The following is a 25,748-nucleotide window of genomic DNA, read 5'->3' as shown; positions in this document are numbered from 1 at the left end:
TTTGTCAGAGGCCTATAATATAATTAATTTTCCTGATTTTTAGCTAACTTTTGAGGCAGGAATAACACCCAATTTTCTGTAAAATCATACAAACTTGTTTGGCACTTTTCTTTCCATTCTTGCAATTATAATGGTAGCAACCATTTAAAAGAATTTTGTTTTTTAAATTCTGTATCAGAATGACTAAAATAATTTCCTTACAGTATAAGGTAGGCTATACAGAGTGCTGCCAGAATGCCAACTGAGTTCTTGCTGTTTTCTTGTACTCTACCAAAGTCTCATCTCTAGTCTTAATTTATACAGTCACAAGAGTGTAGGACACTATTTTTTTTCAGTCCCCTGTAAAATTAACTTTGGGCTTATTGTTACCTGTCATGCTTTGTATCCCTGATAACACTGTCCGCTCCCTCACTATCTTTACTGAAACACATAAACAACTTACCTGTGAGCATTTAGCAATTACTCATCCAACCTTGTCAGTTATATGGGCCCAAGAGTTTTACTGTAGCTTGTTACTTTCCTCCCTTTATTAAAAAATAAGCTATTAAAATAAATTTATCTATTACTAAGCAATCTGATTGATCAGCACACATTATTATCATGGGCTGGGTAAAACAAAAATCAAGACTGGCACAGGTATACAAGGAAAGGTATTAAAATTATCCTGATGAGACTTCACTATTACCTGAATAAATATATGGAGATAAAAAGAACAATAGAAAACTTAAAATAAAACCAGAAAAAAAAACCTAAGGGTGGTATTGGGGGGGGGACACACACCAAACAGCAAGAATTTTTCAGTAAGCATGGTTTGAAGGAGGTTGGTTTTGTGCAAAAGGCCACATTCAAACCCTCTATTTTAGACCTTGCAGTGCCTCCAAAATAGGACATGCATCTCCTATACAATCCATAGGGAGAGGCAAGTGCTTTCACAGGGCCTGCCTCCTCATTCAGCACTTCAGTAACATGTTTCTGTCTCCTTTAGAGGAAGCGTATCTGGGCATGCATGGACAACTAGAGAATGTAGCAGTTCAAAATTAAGCTACCGACTGACTTGTTAACTTGTTCTGGATAACAAGCATGATGAGTTACTCTCCTGGCCTTAGGCATCAGTGCTGCATTTCAGTTGGCATTCAGGTAGTCTCTAAGATACATCTTGTTCAATTATTTTTTCCCTGCGTTGAGAACACACAGATCACATTTTCCTAACTAAAGAAACAAGAGGCTATTAAAAAAAAAAAAATCTGTTTCAGTTATCATATTCTGCTTCTAGAGAAAACCAAGCCATAAGGACCTTAATCTACTCCACCAACTGACTCAAAATAGTGAAACAATTTTAGTATAAAGTAAAAATATATCCAACTGTGAAGACAGAAGAACATTTAAAAAAAAATAAAAAAAAAAAAAAAAAAAGGCAAAAAACCCAAACCAAAACCATCTTTTAACCTTAGAATTTTTAGTTATATGTTTTGAATAGCCTGGACAAATTCAGAATTAACAATGAAAAATTGACAAATAAGAATAGAGAGTACGACATGGATATTGCCTCTAAAAATATTAGCAAAATCAAACCAATATTGTGGTCAGTTAACACTTTAGTATCTTAACAAAATAATAAAAAAAAATCTTCACTCTCCCGCTCCGACCGCACCCACGACCGTTTAGACACCATTTTTTTTTCTCCTCTTTCCCCACATTGGTAGGTTAGCACTATTTTGTAAGTAAGTTTTCTTAGAAGTTACCTATGGATGCAAAGAAAATGATGGCAAGAAAGTCACGTATTGGTTCAATACAGGACATAATCTCCTCAGTAACCATGTGACCCTGAGAAGAGATTAGAGCTCCAGCTAAGAAGCATCCCAGCTCCATTGAAACATCCAACAGCTCTGTGATCTGTCAAGGAATAACAGAAAATCTATTGCCGTACTCTGTGGCCCTGAGTGACTTTACATACCATTTCACAGTGAAATTATAAAACTGTACATTATACTGAATGTAGGAAATTACTATGTCTTTATGCAAGTTCAACAACAAACAGAAATCAGCGTATTTCAGTGTTCTGCAGTATTGTATTTGTACAAAAGACTCACAAAACCAGTTTCCCCTCCATGTTATCTCCTTCCCCACAAAAACAAATTTCTTAATCTACATTGTAATGCTTTGTGTCACTCTTAAGGATAGCATCTGATTTCACAAAAACGAGAAAGACCGTAACAGCTTTGGAGTCAGGATTGCATAATACACTGAGGCTATGAAATAAAGCAGTAAGAACAGCATACTTTCCAGCTGTCAAACAAGAGGAAAAAATAAAAATCAAAGCTTATAATTTGGGAGAAAAGTCTCAATTTAGCAGAAGTCCCGGGCATAAATTACATTTTATTATTGTAAATTGGACTTAAATGTGCCTGTGTGCTTTACTGAATAGGGATGAATTTGAGCATGTGAAGTAAACTGCTGAAATGAAGCATGTATCCGTTTGAAAGAATTCAGACTGTTTTCATTCTTTTTTATTATTTGAATACTGTACTAGAAGGAAGAGATGAAACACATGTAAAGAGACTGAACTAAAACCATAGAAACTGCTTAAGGCAATGCTCAGAACATTAAAAAAGCAAGCAGTACTTTTAGTATAAAGCATGTTTTAAAAGAATTACTTTAAAACCATGCTGCTGCAGACGGTCATCTTGCTGAGAAAGGGCAATGCTATTAATATTAATAGAACATTTAAAACTGAAGATTTTATTTCCATGCTAATTTAGATTAAGCAACAATACACCATAGTACATTTACGGACAACGTTCATGATATCTTGAACAGTGTTACACTGTAAAGCATGAAGCTAAAACTCAAGTGACTTGAAGTTAATGGAGAGCACAAGACCCAATAAACAAGTCTCCAGGCTATGCATAAAGTGCCACCTAAAAATAAACCCCAGACTTCTGTGTATTGAAGTATTACGGTCTGAATGCTCATCACATAATTCCATTTGTGCTAACGGTCTGTAATTTATTGCAAGACATTTAAGAAAACAAATTGGTTCTGTCAACTAATGCAAATAGTTGCTAATCAGACAAAACCAACAAAATAACTTTATAATGTTACTCTCATTTTAAAACAAAAGAATTTCAGTGCTTTTCACCACAATTTGAAATTGTAAGAGGGAAGAAGGAAACGTAAATAAAAGGCTTTAAAATCACCAAAAGATGAATAATATAAAGGAAACAGTTATGAATAGGAAACATTTAAGTTCTTCCCAATCATACATCAGTTGCTTTAAAAGTCACAACCTCTGGAATATGGTTAAGATCCAATATAAATAAAGCTAGAATTATTTTTACTATTCAGCTATAATCCCCCCCCCCCACTTAAGTGTTATCAGCTATAAGAGAGCTCCAGATCAAAACTTTTATAGCTAACGTTTTAAGTGTTCACATGCACATGGTTAGGTTACCATGTAAGAAGGGAGTTACCATCTCTTGTATCAGAATTGCATGATACTGTGCCATTACGAGAAACACTATTCAGCAAACAAGGAGCGATTTAAGTGTGAAAGAAACACGCTTGTTCAGAAAGCATCAGACATAACTGGAGCGAACTGTATGCCCATCTGGGTTTGCTCCCACCACATAAAAACTGAATTCCATTCCTTCACTCTCCGGCAAGCTAAGTATGAGCTCAAGGGCCTTGTTGATAAAAAGGCAAATTTTGCTATTTCTTGTCTACTCTCTAGGTACTACACAACTTCAGGTCTACAAAATCAGGTCACTCTACACACAGAAAAGTGTGAAGTGAAAAACCAAATATTACATTATTTCCTTAACCCCATCCCCCCTCCTCTATAAGTTCTTCGAATTTGTATCTAGATTTATATAGAAATTCCTTTTACTGTTCCCATCCTGGTCTCTGGTTGTCCAATAGTATTACCAATAAGTAGATACATTTCCTCAACTAAATCTGTAGCATCAGGGTTTATTATATATAATGTGTGGGTGCACACGCACACACGGACTGGAGAGGGTTTGTTTTACTGGCAGGAAGGCATTCTAAGCAAAATTTCTTATCTAAGCAAAACTTGGAAAGTATTTTGCGTTTTGTATTCCCTCTCTGCTTGCATCATTTTTAATGTTTTGCCTTTACCAAACAGGGCCCTAACAATTACTAATCCCTGGGCTCTGCACTGTCCTTTTCTCAACTCCTACATTACAGAAAGCTTTTTCATTCAAAATTAAATGAAAAGTTTTGTCAATTTACATGTTTTTCCCAGTACAATTTAGTTTTCAGTTGTTTTCAAAGGCTCCATTTTACTCTAATTCAGCAAGGATTGCTTTGCCTTCACTAGATTATTGGATTTTTAGGTTGAAATGTTCTACCATAGCAATAAATAAAGAAATAAACATTACTGCTGTAACATGTTGCAGCTGAATTTCAACTATTTGTTCAGCAGTTGGTTTGCCTATATTCTTTAATAATGTGCATCTTATTGCCACTCTTTAATCATCATAGAAGCTTAATGAATATCATAAGCCAGTAAAATTTAAAAAATCCCGGATGAAAATAAATGTATTAGAATTTCAGGCTTTAATAACTTAAATCTGCCCAAGAGTAAAGAGGTGAATTCTAAGTTTGCATTTTAAGGAAGCAAAGCCTTAATGGAAATGGAAACAATTTTTTGTGAGCCTTGCAAAAACCTCCATCTTAACTGCATTTTATTAAATAACTAACTAGAATATTTGAGATTACAGTTCTACCTTAATCTTCTCATTTTAATTGATAAAAAAAGAGTTCATAAGGAGGTTATGAGCCATTGAGAAGTACTCCAGGCAAACAAGGAACAACATTCCTAATACACTGCAGGGAAAAGAACATACATTTTCATATATAAAGTGCTGCTGTAACATAGTTGGGGGGGGTTTTGTTGGTTTTTTTTCTTTTCATCTGTTTGGTATATAAAGCAAGCCGGCAATTTCCCTGTTTGCTGCCATCATCCCAGGTCAACCATAATGCAGTCAAACTGGAAGCGACTTCCCCCCCACACCCTGTGTGTATGCAGAGTTACATAGAAATATAACCACTATTCTTCTTGTCAGGTCAGGTTTTATTTTTTTCCAATTCCTTAATAGCATTCAGCAACTTAGTTCTAAAACATAACAAAACTGACCACTGTTGTCCTGCAGATACCAAATACAGCAATTCATTACCAGGACAGTGTTTGAAACAATTTTCCTCGTAAATTTTCTGTATATACAGAACATGAAAAAGCAACACCACATCAGAGAACTCTCTGGCTGACTTATAACATGTTCTTCAGCTTACTGTGGTATATATCTCAACCTAAAAGTACCGGTTTGGCCATCAATCCTAAATGGTCACCTTTGAAACCATAAGCTAGATTTGCTCTTTAGGTTGCATTTGGGAGAATAGTTTCCGAATTTAAAAAAAAAAAAAAAAAAAAAAAAAAAAAGCAGTATCTGCTTAACTCAAAGCTTGAAAGGAAGTTGCTGAAAGTGTAATAACGATCTACTGAACCTCTGCTACTGATGACAAGGTACATGATTGAAGGATGCACAACTGTCTTGCAGTCAGCCAGACTTTTATAGGACTGGCACTTGACACAATCCCCCTCCTCCCCACCCTCAATCTGCCTAATTAGTTGAGAGGAAAAAGGGAGGGGCTATTTCAGTTACTTCTGAAGTTATACAGAAAGAGGCATCTTAAGCTCCAAAACTTGGTAGAATACCTCATATTTGAGATTTTTTGCGTCTCTTTAACTTTAAGTTAGTTTATCAAGAAGAGATGTATTTAAGATCCTGTTTCAGATTTAATGAGCTGCAATGTTTTCCAAGTGAACCAAGCAGTTCAGAAATGCTCGAAAGTCACTTCCATACAGAAAGTTCCTCAACTGACAGCATAACCCCTTATATCAAAATTGCTTATTGGCTTCTGTCCTATCCCCCCCTCTTGTTTTCCCATATAGAATTTGCCCTTATTGATAGAGAAATGTCAGTTCTTGTTTAGTCATCCGAGCTTTTCCAACACAGGAAACAAAAAAAATAAGTTTCTATATAGTGTGCATTACATGTGCTAGTGTTACAGATGAACCCCAATACAAGATAAACTTATGTAGATCCCAGAAATCCAGTCAACACTGAAGCATGTAACAAGTAACTGTGTGCATGTAACCGTATGCATGAAGCAGGAATACAGGATCTTTCCTACTCCCTTTGTCATGTAGTGGAAAGGATGTGGCCTGCAGACTAACTCACGTGCTAGACAGAGAGTTAAAATATTTTGTTTAAAAAGGTATCTCAAATTTTCTAAATGGAGCCACAGAGTCATCTTTGGTTAAGGCCACTAAAATATACACTCTCATATTGCTCCCTCTACAAATCCAGAAGCTTTTTTAGAATTACACGAGTATGGAAAATTCTGTGTTTGCAGATAATTATACAAACTCCATCAATATTTAGGCTTGATTTTCAAAGGAGAAAGATCTTTGCAGGAACCATGACAGTTTAATTGCTTTCCTACCTGACACCCAAACCCCTTAATTTATCCTTTCCAAACACATACAACTTTTTTTTTTTTTCTCCAAATGATATTGCCATCCCCCATTCTATGTTTTTATTCCTGATATAGTAGGGCATCTATACCAATCAAGATTTAAGATTTGTTTGTTGAACTGCTCAGCTGGACAACCAAGTACTGGTTTTTTTTCTGGGGGGGTGGGGGTTGTTTGTTTGTTTTTATTTTTGGGTTTTTTTTGTAGTATTACTATAATGCATGTATCGGTGTCAGTGAGCATCAAACATCTCAACCGGTTTACTGAGCTTACATGCAGTATCCTTTGTACTGTTCCCTTTGATACATTATTTATCAACTTTAAAAGGAAAATTGCTTTCACTTAAAGTACACAAAGTATTTGCTCCTTCACAAACATTTCCCATGCTGAAGAAGCATTCTCTTTTGCAGTGTGAATCCAACACACTCAAAGCTATTCTCCCTCAGGTTTGTATACACACGTATCTTACGTAAAGTCACGCAAACTCTTTGTGCATCCAATACGTGATTTGGGTACAATATGCCAAATTTAGATAGGTCGGCCTATGTAGGCCATATTTTTAATGAAACTAAGACTGCTTCTAGATACCATAATATTTTACGCAGCTTTGGATGTTGTTGGTTTCTATTGAAGTTGTTCTACAAATGTTATGTCTGCTTGATAGAAAGTAAAAAGGAGAAACTGGTTTTGTTCCTTCTCTTACTAGATGGCACTCCTCTTTGGAATATGAATAGCTGTTTAGAGGGATGGCATTTTTAACCCATACAGTAGAAATAAACAAATTGTAAAGCTATGCACTCACTAACTTCTTTCTTGACCTTCTGTCAGAAGACATAACAATCTGCACATCCAGGTGCATTGAGTCTGGCTGATGGAGTTCATCTTACCCATAGCAGCCCTCACAGTGCTGTGCTTTCTCTTGGTGGCTAGAAAGGTACTGATAACACACCAGCATTCTGGCTACTGCTGAGCAGTGCTGGCTCAGCATCAATGCTGACTCTCCAACATGTCCAACCCTAGCCTACCGGTGAGGGGGGCAGGGGGAAGATCTTAGAGGGGACATAGCCAAGACAGCTAACCCAAACTGACCAAAGGGATGTTCCATACCATGTGATGTTGGCTCAGCAATAAAAGCTAAGAGAAAGGTGGGGGGACTGGCATTCATTATTTACAAAGTTTGGCTTCCGGACCAACTGCTACGTGTACTGAAGCCTGGCTTCCCAGGAAGTAGCCGGACATCGCCTGTTAACGGGAAGTAGAGAATAAAATCTTTGTTTTCCTTTTGCTTCCGCATGTGGCCTTTGCTTTTCTTTTGTTAAACTGCCTTTACCTTGACCCACAAGGGGGGTTTTTTTTTCACACCAGGATAATGGAGTTTCAAACCCACAACATTATCAGAGACTGTCACATCCTGTTCTTCAGCAGAAGAGACTTTCGGAGGGCTGAAATGTGAGATAGAAACAAACAGAAGGAAGATGAACCAAACCCAAAAGGGATATCAAAACCTATGAATCTTGGGGCATTTCTCTACTTCATTCCAAACAGTTTATCTCCCACCGAAAAAGTATTTTATAATAAAAACCACATTGAGAATTTGCTGTTGAGAAGAAAATCGTGAGCAAATGTCACCAATCAGTATCTCAAAACCCATCCTAATTTATTTTCAAACATATCAAGTAGCCCAAAATTAAAACTGGAATCATGATTCTTTAACTGGCTGTACTAAAAGTTACCAGCAGAAGTTCAGCTGACTGACATTCACATTTTATGTCTTCTTACTGCATGAATCATCTGTGCATTTCGGGTTTGTTTTAAAACATTTTAAAACCAAATAATTAACTAGAGGTACATGGATATGTAATAACAGTGAGTACAATGGCTTTTGTGATACTGATGCAGTAAAGCTACCACATGTATCAAAATGTTTTATTAATTTAAAAGATTACCGTTAACATAAGGAAGATGAATGCAGTTATTCCTAGAATGAGGATTTCTTTATTCCCTTTGCTTTCTGCATGCAACTTGCGATAATATGGTCCTATGAGATAAGTCTTTATAACAAGACATACAAGAAAAACAGCAGCCAGAGAAAAGAGAATTTGGCCAATCAGTATCAGTATTCTCAGTATTTCCTTGAAAATGCTGGAAGAGAAGAACAAACAAAACGTTTCTTTCAAGTGCTCTCATGTCTCCCAACCAGTTCCCCTTAAGTGAAAAGATCTAATTCCACAGATGTTCAAAACTGAGTAGCTACAGTAAGATATTTAGATACATTAGTAAGCAAGTTGAATACGAAATCTGCTGAGTGCCCAGCAATCTCTTTTACAGCCTAAAATTTACTTCCATGTAATGGTAGTGCTCTCATATCCATATTTGCAATCTACATACTAATTGGAAGAGGGTGGGGGGAAAATACATACAATAATTTTTTTTTTACCTGGAATATGTGCTCGCTCCAGCTTGAATGAGTGTAGGCATGACAGCTATAAATAAACCAAGCTGCACATCCTGCATCACCAGCATGCCCAGTAGTACACTACTGTAGTCAATATCCCCTGTACACCAACAAAGCAGTCATGGAAATGTTCATCAGAATCTATGAATGCTTGCAGTGCTCAGAAATCTAGAAACGTCTTAATCAAATGGGGGCCAAGTATAGTTCTCAATGGGGTAAAGTCGTTCAAAGCATTCTGGGGTTTTTTTTCTGCCACCACCAGTAAGTAAATTAAAATATATACAAAGATATATTAAAATATAAATAAAATATTCATACGAGGCTTCTGTTACACAATAAAAATATAGACTTTGCTTAGCAGTTAAGCAGTAGTTACACATTTACTGGAACTCCTTTACTGAAAACATACAGTCCTTAGAATAACAGACATATGTAAGAGCCAGCATGTGTAAAATACACACTCTGAATTTAGGCATTAGAATATGAATATTCTAAGGGGCGGAGAGAATTTTAGTACAGTATGTATGGGGGAGGTTTAAGCAGAAGAAAGCAGGCTGGCAAAACTTTTGAAAAGAAACATTTAGAAGTCTTTGAGAGGCTAGCAATATGGCACTTGAAAATATTTATTTGAAGAGCTATTAGCTATGAAAGACTACCTGAGCTGCTCTTAGTTTGCTGAAGAAGGATGTGAATTATTTAAGTTAGCCTTTCTGTCCTGATGACAGACCAATAGTAAAACACAAAAGATTCCAGACCCTCAGTAAAGTCCATTCATAGTGTGGAGAGTACTGATTGGGCTACACTGTCTTTCTCCAAAGAGGACTGGCTATGTAAATAGCAGGTACACCTCTTAACAAGAATATACACAACACTGACCAGTGTTAAAGGAGGATGACTGCTTGTAAACCAGGCTTAACAGTGGGTTTTATTTTGGTTTTTAACTAGTTTCTCTCGTAATATTACAAACTCAACTTCTTTCAGATTTTATTGTAGATACTACAGTAGTCCGTATTTAAAATCATACTTACCTTCTTTATCTCCTCGAACACTACCTGCAAGAAATCTTGACACCAGTGGCGTGCTTGATAAAGATAAACAAGTGGAAATGAAAACACTTTGTGTTGGTCTAATTTGGAGCAAGTGTCCCCATAGTAAACCAAAGGCAATCATCAGAACTGTCATGTAGCAGGGTCCTTGCAAAGATATTTTCCATACCTTGGGAAGAAGACAAGTTCTTATGATGAAGTCTGATGACACTTTTCTCACTGGTAAGTTACAGTGATTTTCAGTGCAAATAAGCAGTTAAAAGAGGCAGGATTTGGGGCTGCAGTGCTAGGCCACAGTAGTAACAGACTGTCATCCTATATGTCCTAAAACTCTGAAGTTGTTATGCCTAGTAGATAATATTCTGTGCCAGAAGGCTCATTAACACAAATTAGGTAAATTTCCCAAAGCTCACAGACAAATTCAGGGCCAAAGGTCCAGTATGGGTTGTAATACATTAAAATCATCAAATGGAAGACCAGTTATCTGATGTGATTCCAGGGTGGGGAAAAAATGGGAGTGGCAAAGACCATCATCAATACCAGCAGCCCGCTCCATACTACTGAGCACACAATTCTGCAGTAACAATTGACATACTACAGTTTAGGAACCCTTGAATTACTGATTTTTATCTTTGACTTTAGATGAACTAGAAATATCCGATTAAGCTGAATGCTCATAAATTTTAACACCTTTCAATTAAAGCTTTTATAAAGTCTCAGGAACTCACAACCATCAGTTCAGGACAAAACAATTCTTTACATACATAGAGTCTTTATATATTTTGCAGCAGTATTTTCCACTATTAAAATTCTAGCTGGTTTATAACTTTTTTTTTTTAATTAAGACCAAAAGAAAACTTGTACTTTTTTGCTGAATCCTGAAGGCCACATCATGTAATATTCCAGATTGTGCTAACGTACTTGCAGAATCAGTTTATTAGCCAGTACAGCATGTATCATCAATTCAGTATGCAGCACTTACTTAACAAACGGATTTATTTTTTTTTATAATAGGACTGGCAAACATGACCAGACACTCCGTAACAGCAACTGCACGTTACTGCATATTAAAATACAGCAGAAATGGATTGCCATAAATTGTGTGAAATTTTTCTAGTAATCACTGCTTTACTAAAATGAAGAGGAATAGCAAATTTTTTTTTGAGACACCGAACAAATAAAGCATTGCGTTCTTTCCAAAGAGTTAAAGAGAAGCAAATGTCATATTTGTCTTTTCAAAAATGTACAGTTATGCCAGTGTATTATAGGGAAAATGTAAAAATCAAATATAACTGATAGCTTGAACATCAGCAATTAAATCCTGTAATGTAGAGGTATTATACAAAAATACCTTTCTTAATCTTTCAGGAGAAAATTCCAGACCAACTAGAAAGAGAGTGAAGAATACACCAAACTCTCCTAACGTCTCCACCTGTACAATAGACTTTAAAAGAAATAAAATAAAAATCAGTGCACAGCAGCATACTTATAATACAAATTATAAGTCCGCTTACACAACAAATAGTTTCTCATCATGTTTCCATAGGTAGTTCGTTGCTGGTCATATGACATCAGAAGTTCCCTCAGCATCTTTAGGGTTCAAACATTTTTCTCATCACCTGGCTGCTACTAGATAATTTGGTTGGATAGTGCTGGTCACCCAAAACGCATATGTGTGTTGATCTAGGTAAGCTTGCTGGCTTGTTGAAAATAAATAGGTTACATTTCATGCATATGCTATTAAACCCCCAAGGCTTGCATTCCAGAAGTTACTTCTGGCTAGTTATTTTATTGGTCTGTTGGTATGACCATTCTGCTAGACTGTAGTTGCTGTTCTGCTCTCTATCCTATAGACACCATGCATCCATCTCTCAGACCAGTACAACTACCAGCCTTTCTACTTCAGAGAAGGATGCTACAGCAAGAAAAGTGGTGATCATCTTCATCACAGCAGAAAACCCTAACATTTCATTTCTATGTATTTAGAGTCCAGAGCAGAAGAGGACAAAGTCTATCATCAGTCACAGAGAAGTGGAGATGGAAACTACTTTCCCTGCCAGGTTAGAATCTGCCTGCCTCCTGAGTTCCTACAACATTCAACTTTTTTTATGAAATACAAAAGAGGCAAAAGGAGAGTATACACAAGAGACCCAGTCAACAGGAATGTTATCCATATAAATAATGTTTAATCACAGCTCCACAAGAAACAGCCAGCTCACTAAGAAACTGTCCTAAAGAAACCTCTCTTATGTCTGTTCTGACCACATCATCTTCCTCAGCATAAGTCTCTGAAAATTCACTGAATCTCTGTCTAATACCAAGCTTACAGACCTGTTTCTCAGTCTAAGTGGTCAAGCTTTCCAGACCTTCTCAACCCAGAAGTTATGTATGACACAAAGTTTATTATATAATCTCTGGTTTAGAATATGAAAGTTTGGAAGTGTAGTATTTGTAGCCTTCTCTTCCAATAAGAGATTGACAAAATCATACGATTTCTACTCATCCCTACTTAACTTTGAGCCCCAGAGTCATTTTCAACAACAGTCCACATAAGAGCAGATGTTGCAAAGACAGCAAGTTCCAAGCAGTTACGTGGATATCAATATAACAGAAATGTGTAACTCAACCAGACATCACCACGCAACCTTAACATGTCTTCTGTTTTGCCTGCTGGCTAAACAATCTGTTAATGCGCACCAGACCCCTAATCAAAACCTGTGCAATATCTGGCCAACCACAGCCCACGGTTTCACATGAACTAGTAATCAGGGTACACGTGATGAAGCTAAAAAGGTTCAAGAGACTTTAGGAATGTGGGTAGGGGACTGGAGCAGAACTAGGGTGACTAGGATGGATGAAAGAGCTACAGAGACACAAAATAACCTTCTAGGAAGCCAAGCTATGCTACTTAGGGAACTACTTGTTTTAAACACTCCTCCACTGCCAACACTGACTTTTTGCAAGTTTCGGAATATTTGATACAATTTAAATGATTTGGTTCTCAAATGTGATGCTTTACGATTAAAAACAAAAAGAAAAAACACACACCCCCTCACGCAACACACAACCTTCAGCTTTCACTTTCAACAACTGCTTATGTCAGGATTATATAGAAGAAAAAAAATTGAAAACAAAAGTGATTCAACGACAAAGTTTTAAGGTCTCATTTTGCAAAGGTCCAGGTTTGGGGATTATGTTTGTTTGGTTTTTTGTTTTTGTTTTTTTTTTTTTAAATACATTTGAGGTTGGCGATACCATATTCTTTTAAAACTACTTGTAAAGGTTTCAACAAGTGGAATCAGTCAGGAAGCAACTTGCACACTTACCTTGATACTATTTAGTCCTGATGGTCCTAAGAGTACTCCGCAGATGATATACCCAAACATGGTTGGCAATCCTATTGTTGTGCACAGCCACCCACATGGCAAAGATAACATTCCTATTGTCACAATATCCTATATATGTAAGGTTTTCAAATGTGTTAATATAAAGAACACAAATTTGTGATGAAATTAAAGACTATTGTCTCTCAAAAGATAAATAGAATATTGCCTGTCAAAAGAAAACACAACTTCATTAAACCAACCTGAACACTTTTTTGTAGGTGTAAGCACTGCAGTTTTGCAGGTGAAGCAGATGAATTACCTTAAGTAATTGGGAGCTTTGGGGACTTTTGATCAATTTTTAAAATATTTTAAAACACATTATAGGAAGTAGACAGTTTCCTGGGGAATTGGGGTAGTGTGACACTTTGCATTAAAACAAAGTGGTGAAACAGATGCATTTTGGTTTCTTGGGGGCTTTGGGGGGATTTTGGTTTTTAAATCCCAATCCAGTTATTCTGTATGAAGCACAAATACAATAAAAAAACCCTACCTATGTATTTCTCAGCATCCCTTTTTTCATCACAAGACACAAATTCTCTCTAGTGACAACATGCAAGTGTCTTATCAGGCACAGGAGTAACTTGCTTTAACTCTGTGCAGTCTGACAGAAGGGACAGTGCCCCAAAGGTGAAGCAAGTTAAATCAAATAAAACCAGAGAAGATTCATGCAGCATCACAATCAGTCTTGTGAAGACTATACTAGGAGCAGAGGACACATTGGCCAGATCACCAGTAGGTAGGGGAATCATGAATTCTAGGGCAAATTTAGAGGGACAAATGCTGAAACTATATTCAATCCAAGCAGTACTGGCATGCAAACTAGTGGGACTAAATCTGACCAAAACTAATGACAAGAATGTCTAAAAATTATTACCTTTATGAAATGATGATCAGCACGAGGAATGGTTGAATCTCTGGGCTTGGTAAGGATATACTGATTGTTTTGGGAATCAATAAGCATGCTAAGACCCAAGTCATCCTCGACTTCTCTTTTTGAAGCATTTCTTTTGGAGTTGTCTTCATCTTCTTCCACTCTTAAAACCGCTTCAAAGTTTACACCTCTCACCTGTAAGAAAAAGAAAGCAAAAAAAAAAAAGTGTCTGTGTGTCAATGAAGCATACAGTAAAAAGGGAAAGACTACTAGCTGTGCTTGAAGTTGCTCCAGAATTTGTTGACACTGACTAAAAATACTGCAGACTTAAAGAAGTCTTTCAGTCTCTTTATCAAAACTTGATGTCCATAATGGAAAAGGCTATAATTTGCTTTCATTTTAAAAACGAGGGGGTTTCCAGACCTCTTTAGCCAAATTGCGCAAACAAAAAAATATAGAGACAGGGTTTCACCACTGTAAAATGCCAATTCAGTATTTTCAGTTGCATCTAATCCAAAATATTTGTTTTAAAAAAAGTTTTATCACATTTAGAATACATAAGGTTGGATTGAAATCTAACATTTTTTTCCCTTGAACAAAACCAATTAGAGATTACAAAGTAACAGTCAGTTCACAAAAATCTGAAATGATGACTGCATTCCAAGTAATGAAAAATTCATCATCCCATAAATTTGAAGGAGAGAAGATAAGAACTGTTTCCACCTAGCTCTGTCTTCAGTGCCTCTAACTACAAAGTGGAAGATACTAGGATGATTTCGTTATTCACTGTATGTTAAATAACATAGATTCTACCAATACTCAGAAACAGTTACGGTTGTTACTCCTTTTAGAATCCAGTAAAGAGAGCAGGCTGTTGTCATTCCAATGACTGACTACAAAACATTAACCTTCTCTGGATTGCCATATTTTGCCCAAGCAACTTCCCAATTTAATGAAGAAATGCATTCACATAAGCCATCTATTAAACAGCCTCCCATTTTTCTTTGCCGTTTCCCCAGCACATTCCCCCAAACTGTTCAGACAAATACTGCATTTTCAATATTTAACCCGCAACTTTTATTGTTTTCTTCCACTCCTTACATTTGTGCACGTGTGTATAATGAAACAAAAATTTTTATCATGGGAATGACCTCTTCCCCTGTTTTTGTACGTCATGCAATATGATGGGCCTCTAAAGAATTGGAAGTCACTAAGAATTAGAAGGGAAAAAAGGAATTTGAAACAAATTATGAAGTTTGCAGACTTATTTAGAAGCACAAAATAGCTGCATCAAACATCAGCATTTTTAGCTGTTGGAGTGAGAGGCTGATGACCATTTTCTTTTTATGCATTATGAACATTGAATTTTGACCCTTTTTTGCCCAAACCCTGTTTTTTTATACACATTTTGCCTTTACTTCCCTAAGCTCCCCACTTACCAGGCTATTTTACATTCCAGAATGAGGTGTCCATTGCCAAGCCTAAGAGACCAAACCATGTTTTCAGACGATGGGAGAAAGCAGGAGCAGCTGCATGCCACATACATGCAAACTATTCTCACAGTATTGGAGCAAAGAAGAAAGGCTTCCCTACAGTCAGCAAACACGAAGAACTGTTTCTAATCAGAACACACAATAAGTGTCCAATCCTACCATTTTTCTGTCATCTTTGCCTCTGACCCCCTCCTCCCATACCCTCGTTGCTACTCCAGGAATACTGAAACAGAGCTTACAGTTAAATGTTGGCTCTGCAATATAAAACATACTTTACACTGACTTTCACAATTGGAATTAGTTCACTGTTCAGTGCACTGTCCTCATCTTGCAGATGACTATTACTTTGCCTAAAAACCAAAATGCTAATAAGCCAACATCTGTTCTAGTATCTTCTTGGGAATTTAATGTTATGACATCAGCGATAGTGTTAACTAAGCAAAATTATCTTATAAAACACATCAGCAGTGAAGCACCTACTTTGAAGCTCTGTAACTCCAAATTCATATAGATTTTGTTATATGTGCCTTTGTACTTGGTAGCTTATGTGTCTGGAATCTAACCAAACTTCTCTGCATCAAAATTAAAAATGTATCAAAGATCATATAAAAGCAATGCAATGGGATAAACACTTTCCTCATCTAGTGGAGTTCACAGGCTAGGTCAGAAACAACATTAGGAAAAAAGGGAAGATGTTTATAAAATCAAGACATTATAAAGAACAGTCTGGGGTTTTTTTTGTGTAATATATATGAAATCATATGTTGTGTAGATATTATGGTGCATTTTTACTTTTACAAAAGAAAAGGGAAGCCACAAAAGACAGACTACACTAGAAGAGCAAGAGTAGATGTCACTGGTTCAGATGAGTTTTTAAATACTAATAAATTTGAGGACATAATAAGAGAAAACAGTTACTTTCAGGATTTTATTTCCTAAAACAGCAATTCCTGAAAGTAGGTTAATACATAACAGAATACAGTATGCAAATACTTGTCTTCTATTAAGTAGGTTAGTTCTGATTCTTTTTTTTTTTTCATTTTTACCTACTACACTTCTCTATTTGATTGCATTTTAATAGAAGATTTGGTATCTATATCAGATTACTGATGATTCTATTAGAGCTTCTTTGTTCTAACATTCCACTATTCTAGCTTAAGAGAAAAAACACTAGATGTTTTTTGCAAAGATGAAGATGTTAAATAGCCTTTCAGGTGGCACTTCACAATTCCTTTTCTTTCACGAATAGTGAGAAAAAAGCAGAAAAGCAAAGAGGTACACTGGAGAAAAAAAGATGCTTTGGCATTCTGCCACTCAACAGGTGCAGCAGAAGAAACCTCCTTCCCCGTCTCTCTAAAACGTGCCGTCATACCCCAGCGGAACAGGAGAGGGCACTCCAGCTAGCTCGTCCCTTCCCTGCTGTTGATCCTGCTAGGTAGGATTCCAACTGGGTACAATTGCTGTGATTTGGTGTATACAAAATAAAAAGCTGCTTTCACTTTCTCTCAATATAAGTACAACTACAAAAAATGGTCTGGCTCTCTACTACAGGGCAATGGGTTTTCCTCCTCAGCAGAATTCAAGAGCTATGCTTGCCTCGGAAGTCAACCTGCAAGTCAACAAAAACCGTTCAAGAGCAAAAGCCAAATAAAATTGCAACCCACGTTTATGCAAGCAGGACTAATTTAGAGTCAGTCTCCGAGGACGGCACAACAGGACACTATAATAAACTGATGTACTCCCAGCCTTACCTGAGGGATACCGTCCATCATGCAACACACAAACAGTGAACAACGCAAACAGGCCAAGGTAAGGAAAGCAGAGAAAGTCAGAAGTCGAAGAAAGCAACTCCACAAACACAGTTCAAGTCCTTACCTTGAATAAGATAGTTTTCACAGTCTGGGAAAAGGTAACTGCAAGGATTGTTGTTCTCCCATAACTTTCTCAACAAAATGGAAGAGAGAAAAGTGGAGACTACGCTTAACGTGGTAACTCCACATCCTGCAAAGTCTAAATACCACAGTCCCCACCACCACCACTGAGATGTCATAACTCTCATGGGCTGTATCAGTGAGATAGACTACACTTGTCACTGTCAAAGTGGCAGCTGCAGGGAGGACTTTCAAATCAAAACCACAGAAATCACTAGCAAAAAGGAGTAATTATTCCTGTTCGCTCACTCCTAATAAGCAATCATTCTACCACTAAATACTTTCTTCTGTTGAAAGGGAAGCAAAATCAAATGGAGAGCCAAATGTTTTTTGTTTTGTTTTCTAAATATAGCCACCAAAATCCTAACAACTATTTAACGCAAGAGAAATACCCCTACAGTGCAAATATCAACTGAAAAAATAAATCCACACCAATGAAAAAACTGAGTGTAAAACATCACTTACAGATTTGTTGTCATCAAAGGCATGCTCTTCTATTTCCTCTTCCAATCTATCAGCTGCCTTCCTGACATCTTCTAGAATTTCATCAAGTATTGACAGGCTTTTATTTTGGTGCTGCATGTTCTTAAGGGCTTCAACCTGATGTTTTTCTGCTGCTAAGAGTTCGACATATTCCATTTCTTCCTGTTGAATTTTACAACACACAGATAAAATCCTGGCCAGGCCTTCGAGCAGGAAAACTTTTGACATAAATGTACACTTCTTTTGACACAAAACATCTTACAAGTGGAATTGCAAAAGCAATATAGACTTTAAAACGGTATTTGAAGATTGCTTTCTCTTGTGCCAATTTTCACTGGAGAAAGTGGGCAAGAAAGAAAACAACCAAACAAAATACCCACTAATCGCCTTTTCTAATCCATTAAAGAGTAGAGCTGCCCCAAGGTTATGATCCAGAAAATACAAGAAAGGAATTACTTTGAGGAACCCTAGGAAACATTTCAGAGCCAAGTAAAGTTTAGAGCTCAGTGCTTTAGCAGGGAAGCACAATAACCTTGACAGCATAGCTTTACTAGCTACAACAAACAAACAAACTGGAAGGAAAACACAATGAATCTTAATTTGATAAGCCATTTTATAAACATGGGAAGAGGTCTGTTTATGGTTTTCAAAAATTACAACGACTGTGGAAACAGCTACAACAAAATAAAAGCAGTTGGGAGAGAGTACAGATGAGCAGTCAAGCACTCTAGCTGAGGTTCCTGCTTGTGTTTTCTGAGAAGCATTTTCCCCATCAGAAATAAAACACTTGACTTTGTCCACCTTTACAGCTTGGGCCTTTTATGAACTTGCACTAATGACTTCTGAAATTCATTTCTAGGCTTCAGAAGTAAGAAAAGAAAAAATGCTGATGTCGTTTGATATGGTGTACAAATATTTCAGTAGCTTCCCTGAAAACCTTACGATGTTTCAGGTTCAAAAAGAGAACTGAAAAATTAAGTTTTAATAACCGGTCAAGAGTGGACTTTATGCTGCCCCTTCTACATGGTTACCGAGACAATAACCGAATATAATACTTTGTGTACCGACAGAGCATAATTTGATAGTTTTTGGAAAAAAGATAAGACACTTCACTTTACATGCGTACATTCTTTTAAAGATTTAGATGAGAGAGACCCTACATCTGTTCTTTAGGAGAGCCAGTATTATTACCAAGGGAAAATACAGACCAGGGAAAAAAAAAAAAAAAGGAAGCAATCTCTAGGTCAGACTGAATTCCCAGAAAATGCAAGTTTCTGTCTCCATTTTAGATGCCCCACCACAGTTAGAAATCAGATAAAACTTAGGTTGTATGTTTTATCTGCCTACCCCCCATAGTTATCTTAGATAGCCTGGGCATCTGAAATGGTCCTAAACTCCTATGCTTAAATAACTGGAGTGTCTCTTCCTCCACATGTTTGTGGATGGACATTTTCCCCCTTGAAACCTGCAAGAACATGCACATAATTTCATCAATTCCTTGATGCCAAAACAAGAGTGTGTTCAGTACAGCCTGTAACTGTGGCTTAACCCTTTTAAAACCCTGACAATCAGATGATTACCTCCAGTTGTGATGAAACCACAGAATCGCTGTTGGTGTTTAGAATTACCATAGTTACACTGGCATGCTGAAAATTACACAGTTCCTAAAATAACTGGAGTTGGGAAAAATGTAACTATTAATGTGTTTGGCCCAATGTCAATTGCTTTAGTTCTTATGCAACACATAAGCAAGAGACACAGTCACTCTCATACAGCCTCAAGGAAAAACATTTCCTATCTGTTGTTCTCTGCTAGCAGACATCGCTTGAAAGATGTAAAAAGCAGCCCCTATATGAGCTGCAGATTCTTTCCTCAGTCAGCAACAACTTAGAACACAAGATGGAATTGATAAGGGTTAAATTCTTTCCCTTCAAAAATGTAACAGGTTTTGGGTGGGGGGAGCCAACCAGCCCTTTCTGTGAGCCAAGACAAACAGGCTGAACAGAGCTAGAGGTAAACTGCAGAAAACGAAGTAACGCTCTAATTCGCAAGAAGTTAGCTTTCCCCCAATAGCAAGGTAGAAAAGCTTTGAAAAATGGGGAGTTTAACTGTAAGTTCCTTTAATTAATGAAGACAAAGGTTTTTGTAGTCTATTAAAGTGACGCCTCTGTTTTCACCCACAGGCCAGTGTCACAGCAGTAGAGCTGGACAATCAGAGAGAATGGTGTCCATGAGAAGGACTGGCTACATCTCTACCAGCCGGCTACGTGTTAAGCAGAAGCACATTAAAGTACAGACACTGTTCCAGAACTCATGCTGGGCTTGGAGGTGCCTGATCATAAGGTACATACAAAACAATCTTTTAGGCAAGGTAATACAGATAAGGACTGTACATTAAACAGGAGACTGGAACGCCTAGAAACACATGAGCAAAAGGAAGTAAGATTAAGTAAGGCTTTGGGGCAATGCTGGTTAAGAACACAGTGTTGCTGTTACGCTCTGCTGTTAAATTGGGGATGAAAAAAAGCACGTTCAGAAGAGGATGCATCTTTGCACTACTTGTGAGTTGTTTTTTCCATCAATGTCTGAGTAGTAGGCACCCAAGATACTAGAAGCTGATAGAAAGTGGGTAGGATTTTGGTGCTTTGTCTTGAACCTCCACACAGGTTCTGGGAGCAAAGGAAGGCAGAAGCCATCTTCAGCGCTTCTTCTTTCCTCCCCCCCACCATGAATGATTCCTCTATACCTTTTCCCAGCAGCAGAACCAGCAAGAAATACATCAGACATGCATACATATCCCAACACTAAAGACTTCCAAATACTTTAACTCACAGAAATAAAACAAAGGGAAGAATCCAAGCACCCTCTACAGTCATTTGTATTTTCCATTCAATTACTGTTTGAAAAAAATTGGAAAGGACATCTTAGGAGTACACCAACAAAGTAATCATGACAGTAAAATGAAACAAAACTGGACCTAATGTCCATCTTCTAAAGTAAGAACAAGTCAAAAAAATTTATCCTATGTAATTTTAATCTTTTTAGCATGCATTTCCCCACCATCCTTTGTTTCACTTTATATAACAATTGTAAGGTTAGAACAACAAATATTCTGCTTAAATAATCATGTGCATGACATAATTAGGAAGGGTATGAAAGACTGCTAGTTCAAGTACATATCTTTATATGATAATAAAGAAGAGCCTACACCTCTGCAGAAATAAAGTTTTGGCAGGACACACAGATAAAACACATCATTATACACACAGGCCTTCTTTTATGAGAAAAATGAAGAAGCACCATTCTCAAGTTGAAGGATAGATTACTTCAGTATTTTACAGTAACATTGCCAAGAATTAGGTAAACGAGAAAGAAGATTCTTGATAGCTTCACTGCTATTTTAAGAGCACTGAGGAAAAAGAAAGGTGGAAAATAAAGTAATTTTCATGACAATTGCTACCATTTCTATGCAGCAGAGGCTGGCACTACCATTAAGTGCCAATATCAAAGTCATATTGAACACTTCATTGGAACACACCTAGATCCAAGCTATTCCCTATCCAAATTTGTTGTAATTCAGTCTTTGTTTTCACTGCACAGACAGCTCCAGTCTCCCAAGTCTGCACCCTAACTTCTACTTCCACCAGCCTTTCTTGCCACAATTCACTGCACACCTTTCTTGCACACAATATCTTGCCATCTTCACCCGTTAAGATCTGCACATCTCTTACACAAATGCCCTTCCCAGCTCAAATGCTACATCCCGATTTTTTTTTTCCCCTTCTCTTGATCCCTTGCACAAGGACAGCCTCTTCTAAAAGAAGACAGAAAACAAAGAAAATTCTTAATATGTTCCTCCAGCAGTTGAGGGGTAGAGCAAGGAAAAGAGCAATTTAAATACCAAATCAATTAAACAAAGTTTTCCCTCAGTGGGAGGCTTTCAGTACACAGTCTGAGCACTACCAAGTCCAGCAGACAGTGGCAGATTGTGCACACCCCAACAGGTCTGCATTGACACGGGAACTCAAAACTTTCCATGAAGTACTTGTGCTCAACTGTTACTCATCTGTGGTTTTCTTGGTAGTTATCTCAGCTGGCTCTTTCTTGGAAATACTGTTTTTCAAACCTGCGCTTCTTAGGCTAGGAGTGCCATACAGAGATTAAAAATCTAGTCATCTTCTATTTTGCATGTCCATTTTACCCCCATCTATATGAATGTGGAAATAAAAGGTAGGAACTCATTCTCTTTAAATTGTAGATTTTGGTTGAGCAATTCTCATTTGAAGTGGAAAAAACCCAGTTAGCATTTTGCCAATTTATGCCATTATTTCCACTCTGATAATCCCACTGGCTTATCTAGTGCAACTGTGCACTGACTCACTTCCTGTATTCCTTTCCCTTTACCATAATATTTGCTGTAGGTCTTATGATTATGCTTAGCTTTGTTTTGAAATAAGAACCATTGACTGCTAGTAAGTTTTAAGCTCTACACCCGAATTATTTCTAATTTTACTAATGAGAACAAATACTTCATTCAACATCCATTTTAAACAGTAAAACATTGCAAGTTTCATGCAGATCCACTTTTTTATTAAAACAGGTTGAAACCGTGCCATAATAAAATCACAAGTAGGATATTAATACTCTAGTAATAAACATGGAGAACTAACCTTAATTGCAGCTTCTCTCAAGGCTTCCAGTCTCTGTCTACTGCTTTCTTTCATATTTACAACATCTTTGTAATCACCCTGTAGAGCTCTCTGGAGGCCATGGATTGCTTGAAAGACCGAGTTTTCACTTTCATTTAGCTCCTTTTGGAAAATTTCAAAGGTATGCACCTGAAAAAGCTTCTCTTCATCTGACAGTCCTGCATCCTTCTCAACTGCTCTTATAGCATTTTTTAGTTTGTTGAGAACAACGTTCTTTTGGCGAAGAAGACCAGATAGTTTTCTGCAGTTCTCCAACACCCACTGCTTTCTCTGAGTGATAACAGCTCCTTTCCCACGGTGTAGCTTTATCGCATGCTTTACTACATCTTCACGTTCTGCGGGATTTGCTAACTGGCCACAAGGCAGCGAAACCAACGTCCATAGGGAAATAAATCCAGTCGCCTTCATGCTTCGCTTTTTATTGCTGTTGGGAGAAACTGATAATCCACAACTGCTCAAAGCTTTCTGCTACATGGTTTCTGCATCTCCAGTACGCATACCATGCTGCAAGACAGTACCAATCAGTTGTCAGACATGATAATCACATGATAGTGACCCAATGCCATTAGGTCAAACAAATGTAGAAAACAAACCTCAGACTGCATCCTACACTATGCTCTTTAACTGAATGTATATGGTCTCCTTCAGTCAACAGTTATGAAAACGAAGAAACAGCCCAACGTTGACAGATTTTTGTTTTCCCCTTGAGTCCTTTCTAGAGATCATCTTGTTTTAAAAACACTGAATGGAAAGCTTAGTCATACCACACGGCAGTCATCTGTGCTGCTTCTTAGATGAGAGAAAAGCCATTAAAAATATTAAACCACGATGCCATAGGCTGTACTTCGACCTGGCACCAGAAGTCATTCTTCTCATCTACCAGTAAACCTCTTGAATTTTTTCAAACCTATCCTAAAAAACTGTATCATAATTTCTTAATGCTTCTGAGGCTGTATAACTAACACACTCAACTACACAAAACATAATGGGAAAAAAAGCTTAACTGAAACAGATTGCATTATAAAATCACACTTGTGAAAGAAACATTTCCACAGTAAAGAAGTAACAGCAAAAATTCCTGGATCTCTGAGCACTATTAATTCAGCTCAAAGACCTTCACCTGAAAGGCTGCATTGCTTTGAGGCATTTAACTTCCAAGCTAACTATTGATCCTAACTATTTTAACATAGAGTTATAAAAACACTAAAAGTAAAATCAATTCATTCATAAATTCATTTCCCACATGCTACTTGAAGATCTATATTTAAACTGCTATATTTGCTTTTAACACCAAGCAGGACAGAATTTCAAAACTAAGAACCAATTTCCTTCCCCCAGATCCTACAGGAAAATACTGGCATTATTGTAAAATAACAAGGTTATATTTTCTTTAAAAAAAACCCCAAACAAACAGAAAAACCCACACACTACAAATACATAACAATGTATAAATGTGCGTACAAAACATACATTCAACACTGAAGCACGGCATCCTAAAAACACAACACACACTGCGTGTTAGTAGATCATCAATTAGAGCAGGTATTCGCCTAAAACTTTAGCTATAGTCTTCATCTCTGGGCCAACAGCCTTAATCAGGAATGAACATATGGACATAGTCATCTGGAAGCAGCCTGCCTAAGAGAGAATCTTCTTTCCCCATAGTGCAGTAGCAGCCGCAATAACAAGTATCCAAGCCAGCCATCGCCACATATATAGAATGGGAAGGGAAGATGGCACACACAGCCATGCACTACACCTTGGTTTTTAAAGTGCCCTCTGTTTCAGAGAACTGAGAAAGCCTGTCTGTGGGTTGGTTCATTTCTTTTCAATGCATGAAATACAAGCCAAAGTAGTTAACTATCAATAGTTGACTACGGGCTAGGGTTTAACAACATGAAGAGCTAAAACATTTAAAATTAGGAACTGAAAGTGTAATTAAAGTAGCAAAAGCATGCCTACATCACTCTAGCTTCAATAAAATAATAAAGTAGAAATATTTCAGAACTTTATTAAAGCTATAGGATTTACTGTTTTTAAGAAATAGGGGAAATAATAACAATCCCCACCACCTGGCAAAATTGTATAGCGATATTTAAGAAAATATTTCCTCATGTATACAAAGTAATAGTCTTCCTGTTTAACATGTTTGGGGGGAGAGATTTTGCTGAATATATTACAACCTATTCCTGCAAGAGAAGAAAACGCCCAGTGTGTATTCGAGCTCCAGTTCGCAGGGAAGCAAGTAAGACACTCTACTGCGTGTCTTACGTGGTACACCAAACCACAAAACTAAATTCTGAGCAGAGATTTATACCAGTAAGTTTGCCCATTGCTCCACTGTGGTTCAGATGCAGTACGGGTTTGTTTCAGTAACAGGGTTTTTTTGGTGGGGTTTTTTTGTTTTTTTTTTTTTTTTTTTTTTTACTTGGCTAACAAAAACTAGAAAAGTGGCACCTGGGGTGGTGCTCGAGAGCTCTTAAGGGAGTGATGACATCACAAATAAAAACGTGTGATGTGCTTCGGAGTGCAAAGAAGGAGGGGGGAAAAAAAAAAAAACCAAAACCAAACCAAAACCCCAGAAAACCCCACACACACTCCCCCCCCACGCACCAGTAACTATCAAATTAGAGGGAACTCCTGTGGCTTGGAGCCCTTCTCCAGCACGGTGTTTTCCGATGGATTGCAGCCCATCTTCCCGATTTTTCCTTCCTGACGGCGATCCCGTAGGACCGGATTCCACCAGGCTGACATCAGACCCTGCCCCCAGCGCAGACCCCGACCCCCTCTGCCCAGCAGCTCGCGGGTCCCTCCG

General features: G+C 37.4%; 1 protein-coding gene across 2 annotated transcripts in view; it reads right to left on the bottom strand.

Annotated features, from left to right (window-relative positions):
- Positions 1-24,145, bottom strand: part of TMCO3 (transmembrane and coiled-coil domains 3) — a 33,179-nt gene extending 9,034 nt beyond the window's left edge. Inside the window, exons 1-10 of one of the 2 annotated variants that reach the window (XM_009638910.2) lie at positions 23,527-24,145; positions 22,895-23,437; positions 18,207-18,386; positions 14,321-14,512; positions 13,387-13,515; positions 11,412-11,504; positions 10,043-10,229; positions 8,997-9,114; positions 8,506-8,701; positions 1,743-1,893 (exon numbers count right to left, since the gene is read on the bottom strand). In XM_009638910.2, coding sequence (XP_009637205.1) covers positions 1,743-1,893; positions 8,506-8,701; positions 8,997-9,114; positions 10,043-10,229; positions 11,412-11,504; positions 13,387-13,515; positions 14,321-14,512; positions 18,207-18,386; positions 22,895-23,341 — 1,693 coding nt within the window. In that variant the 5' untranslated portion in view covers positions 23,342-23,437; positions 23,527-24,145. The remainder of the gene's footprint in view (positions 1-1,742; positions 1,894-8,505; positions 8,702-8,996; positions 9,115-10,042; positions 10,230-11,411; positions 11,505-13,386; positions 13,516-14,320; positions 14,513-18,206; positions 18,387-22,894; positions 23,438-23,526) is intronic. The other variant, XR_004842021.1, reaches the window with a different exon arrangement.
- Between the last annotated feature and the right edge of the window lie 1,603 nt (positions 24,146-25,748).

Source organism: Egretta garzetta, unplaced genomic scaffold, assembly GCF_000687185.1.
Source record: "Egretta garzetta isolate BGI_Z169 unplaced genomic scaffold, ASM68718v1 scaffold5, whole genome shotgun sequence".
Classification (NCBI taxonomy): Eukaryota; Metazoa; Chordata; class Aves; order Pelecaniformes; family Ardeidae; genus Egretta; species Egretta garzetta.
The sequence above is the reverse complement of the archived record's forward strand: the minus strand, read 5'-3'. Positions and strand labels throughout refer to the sequence as shown.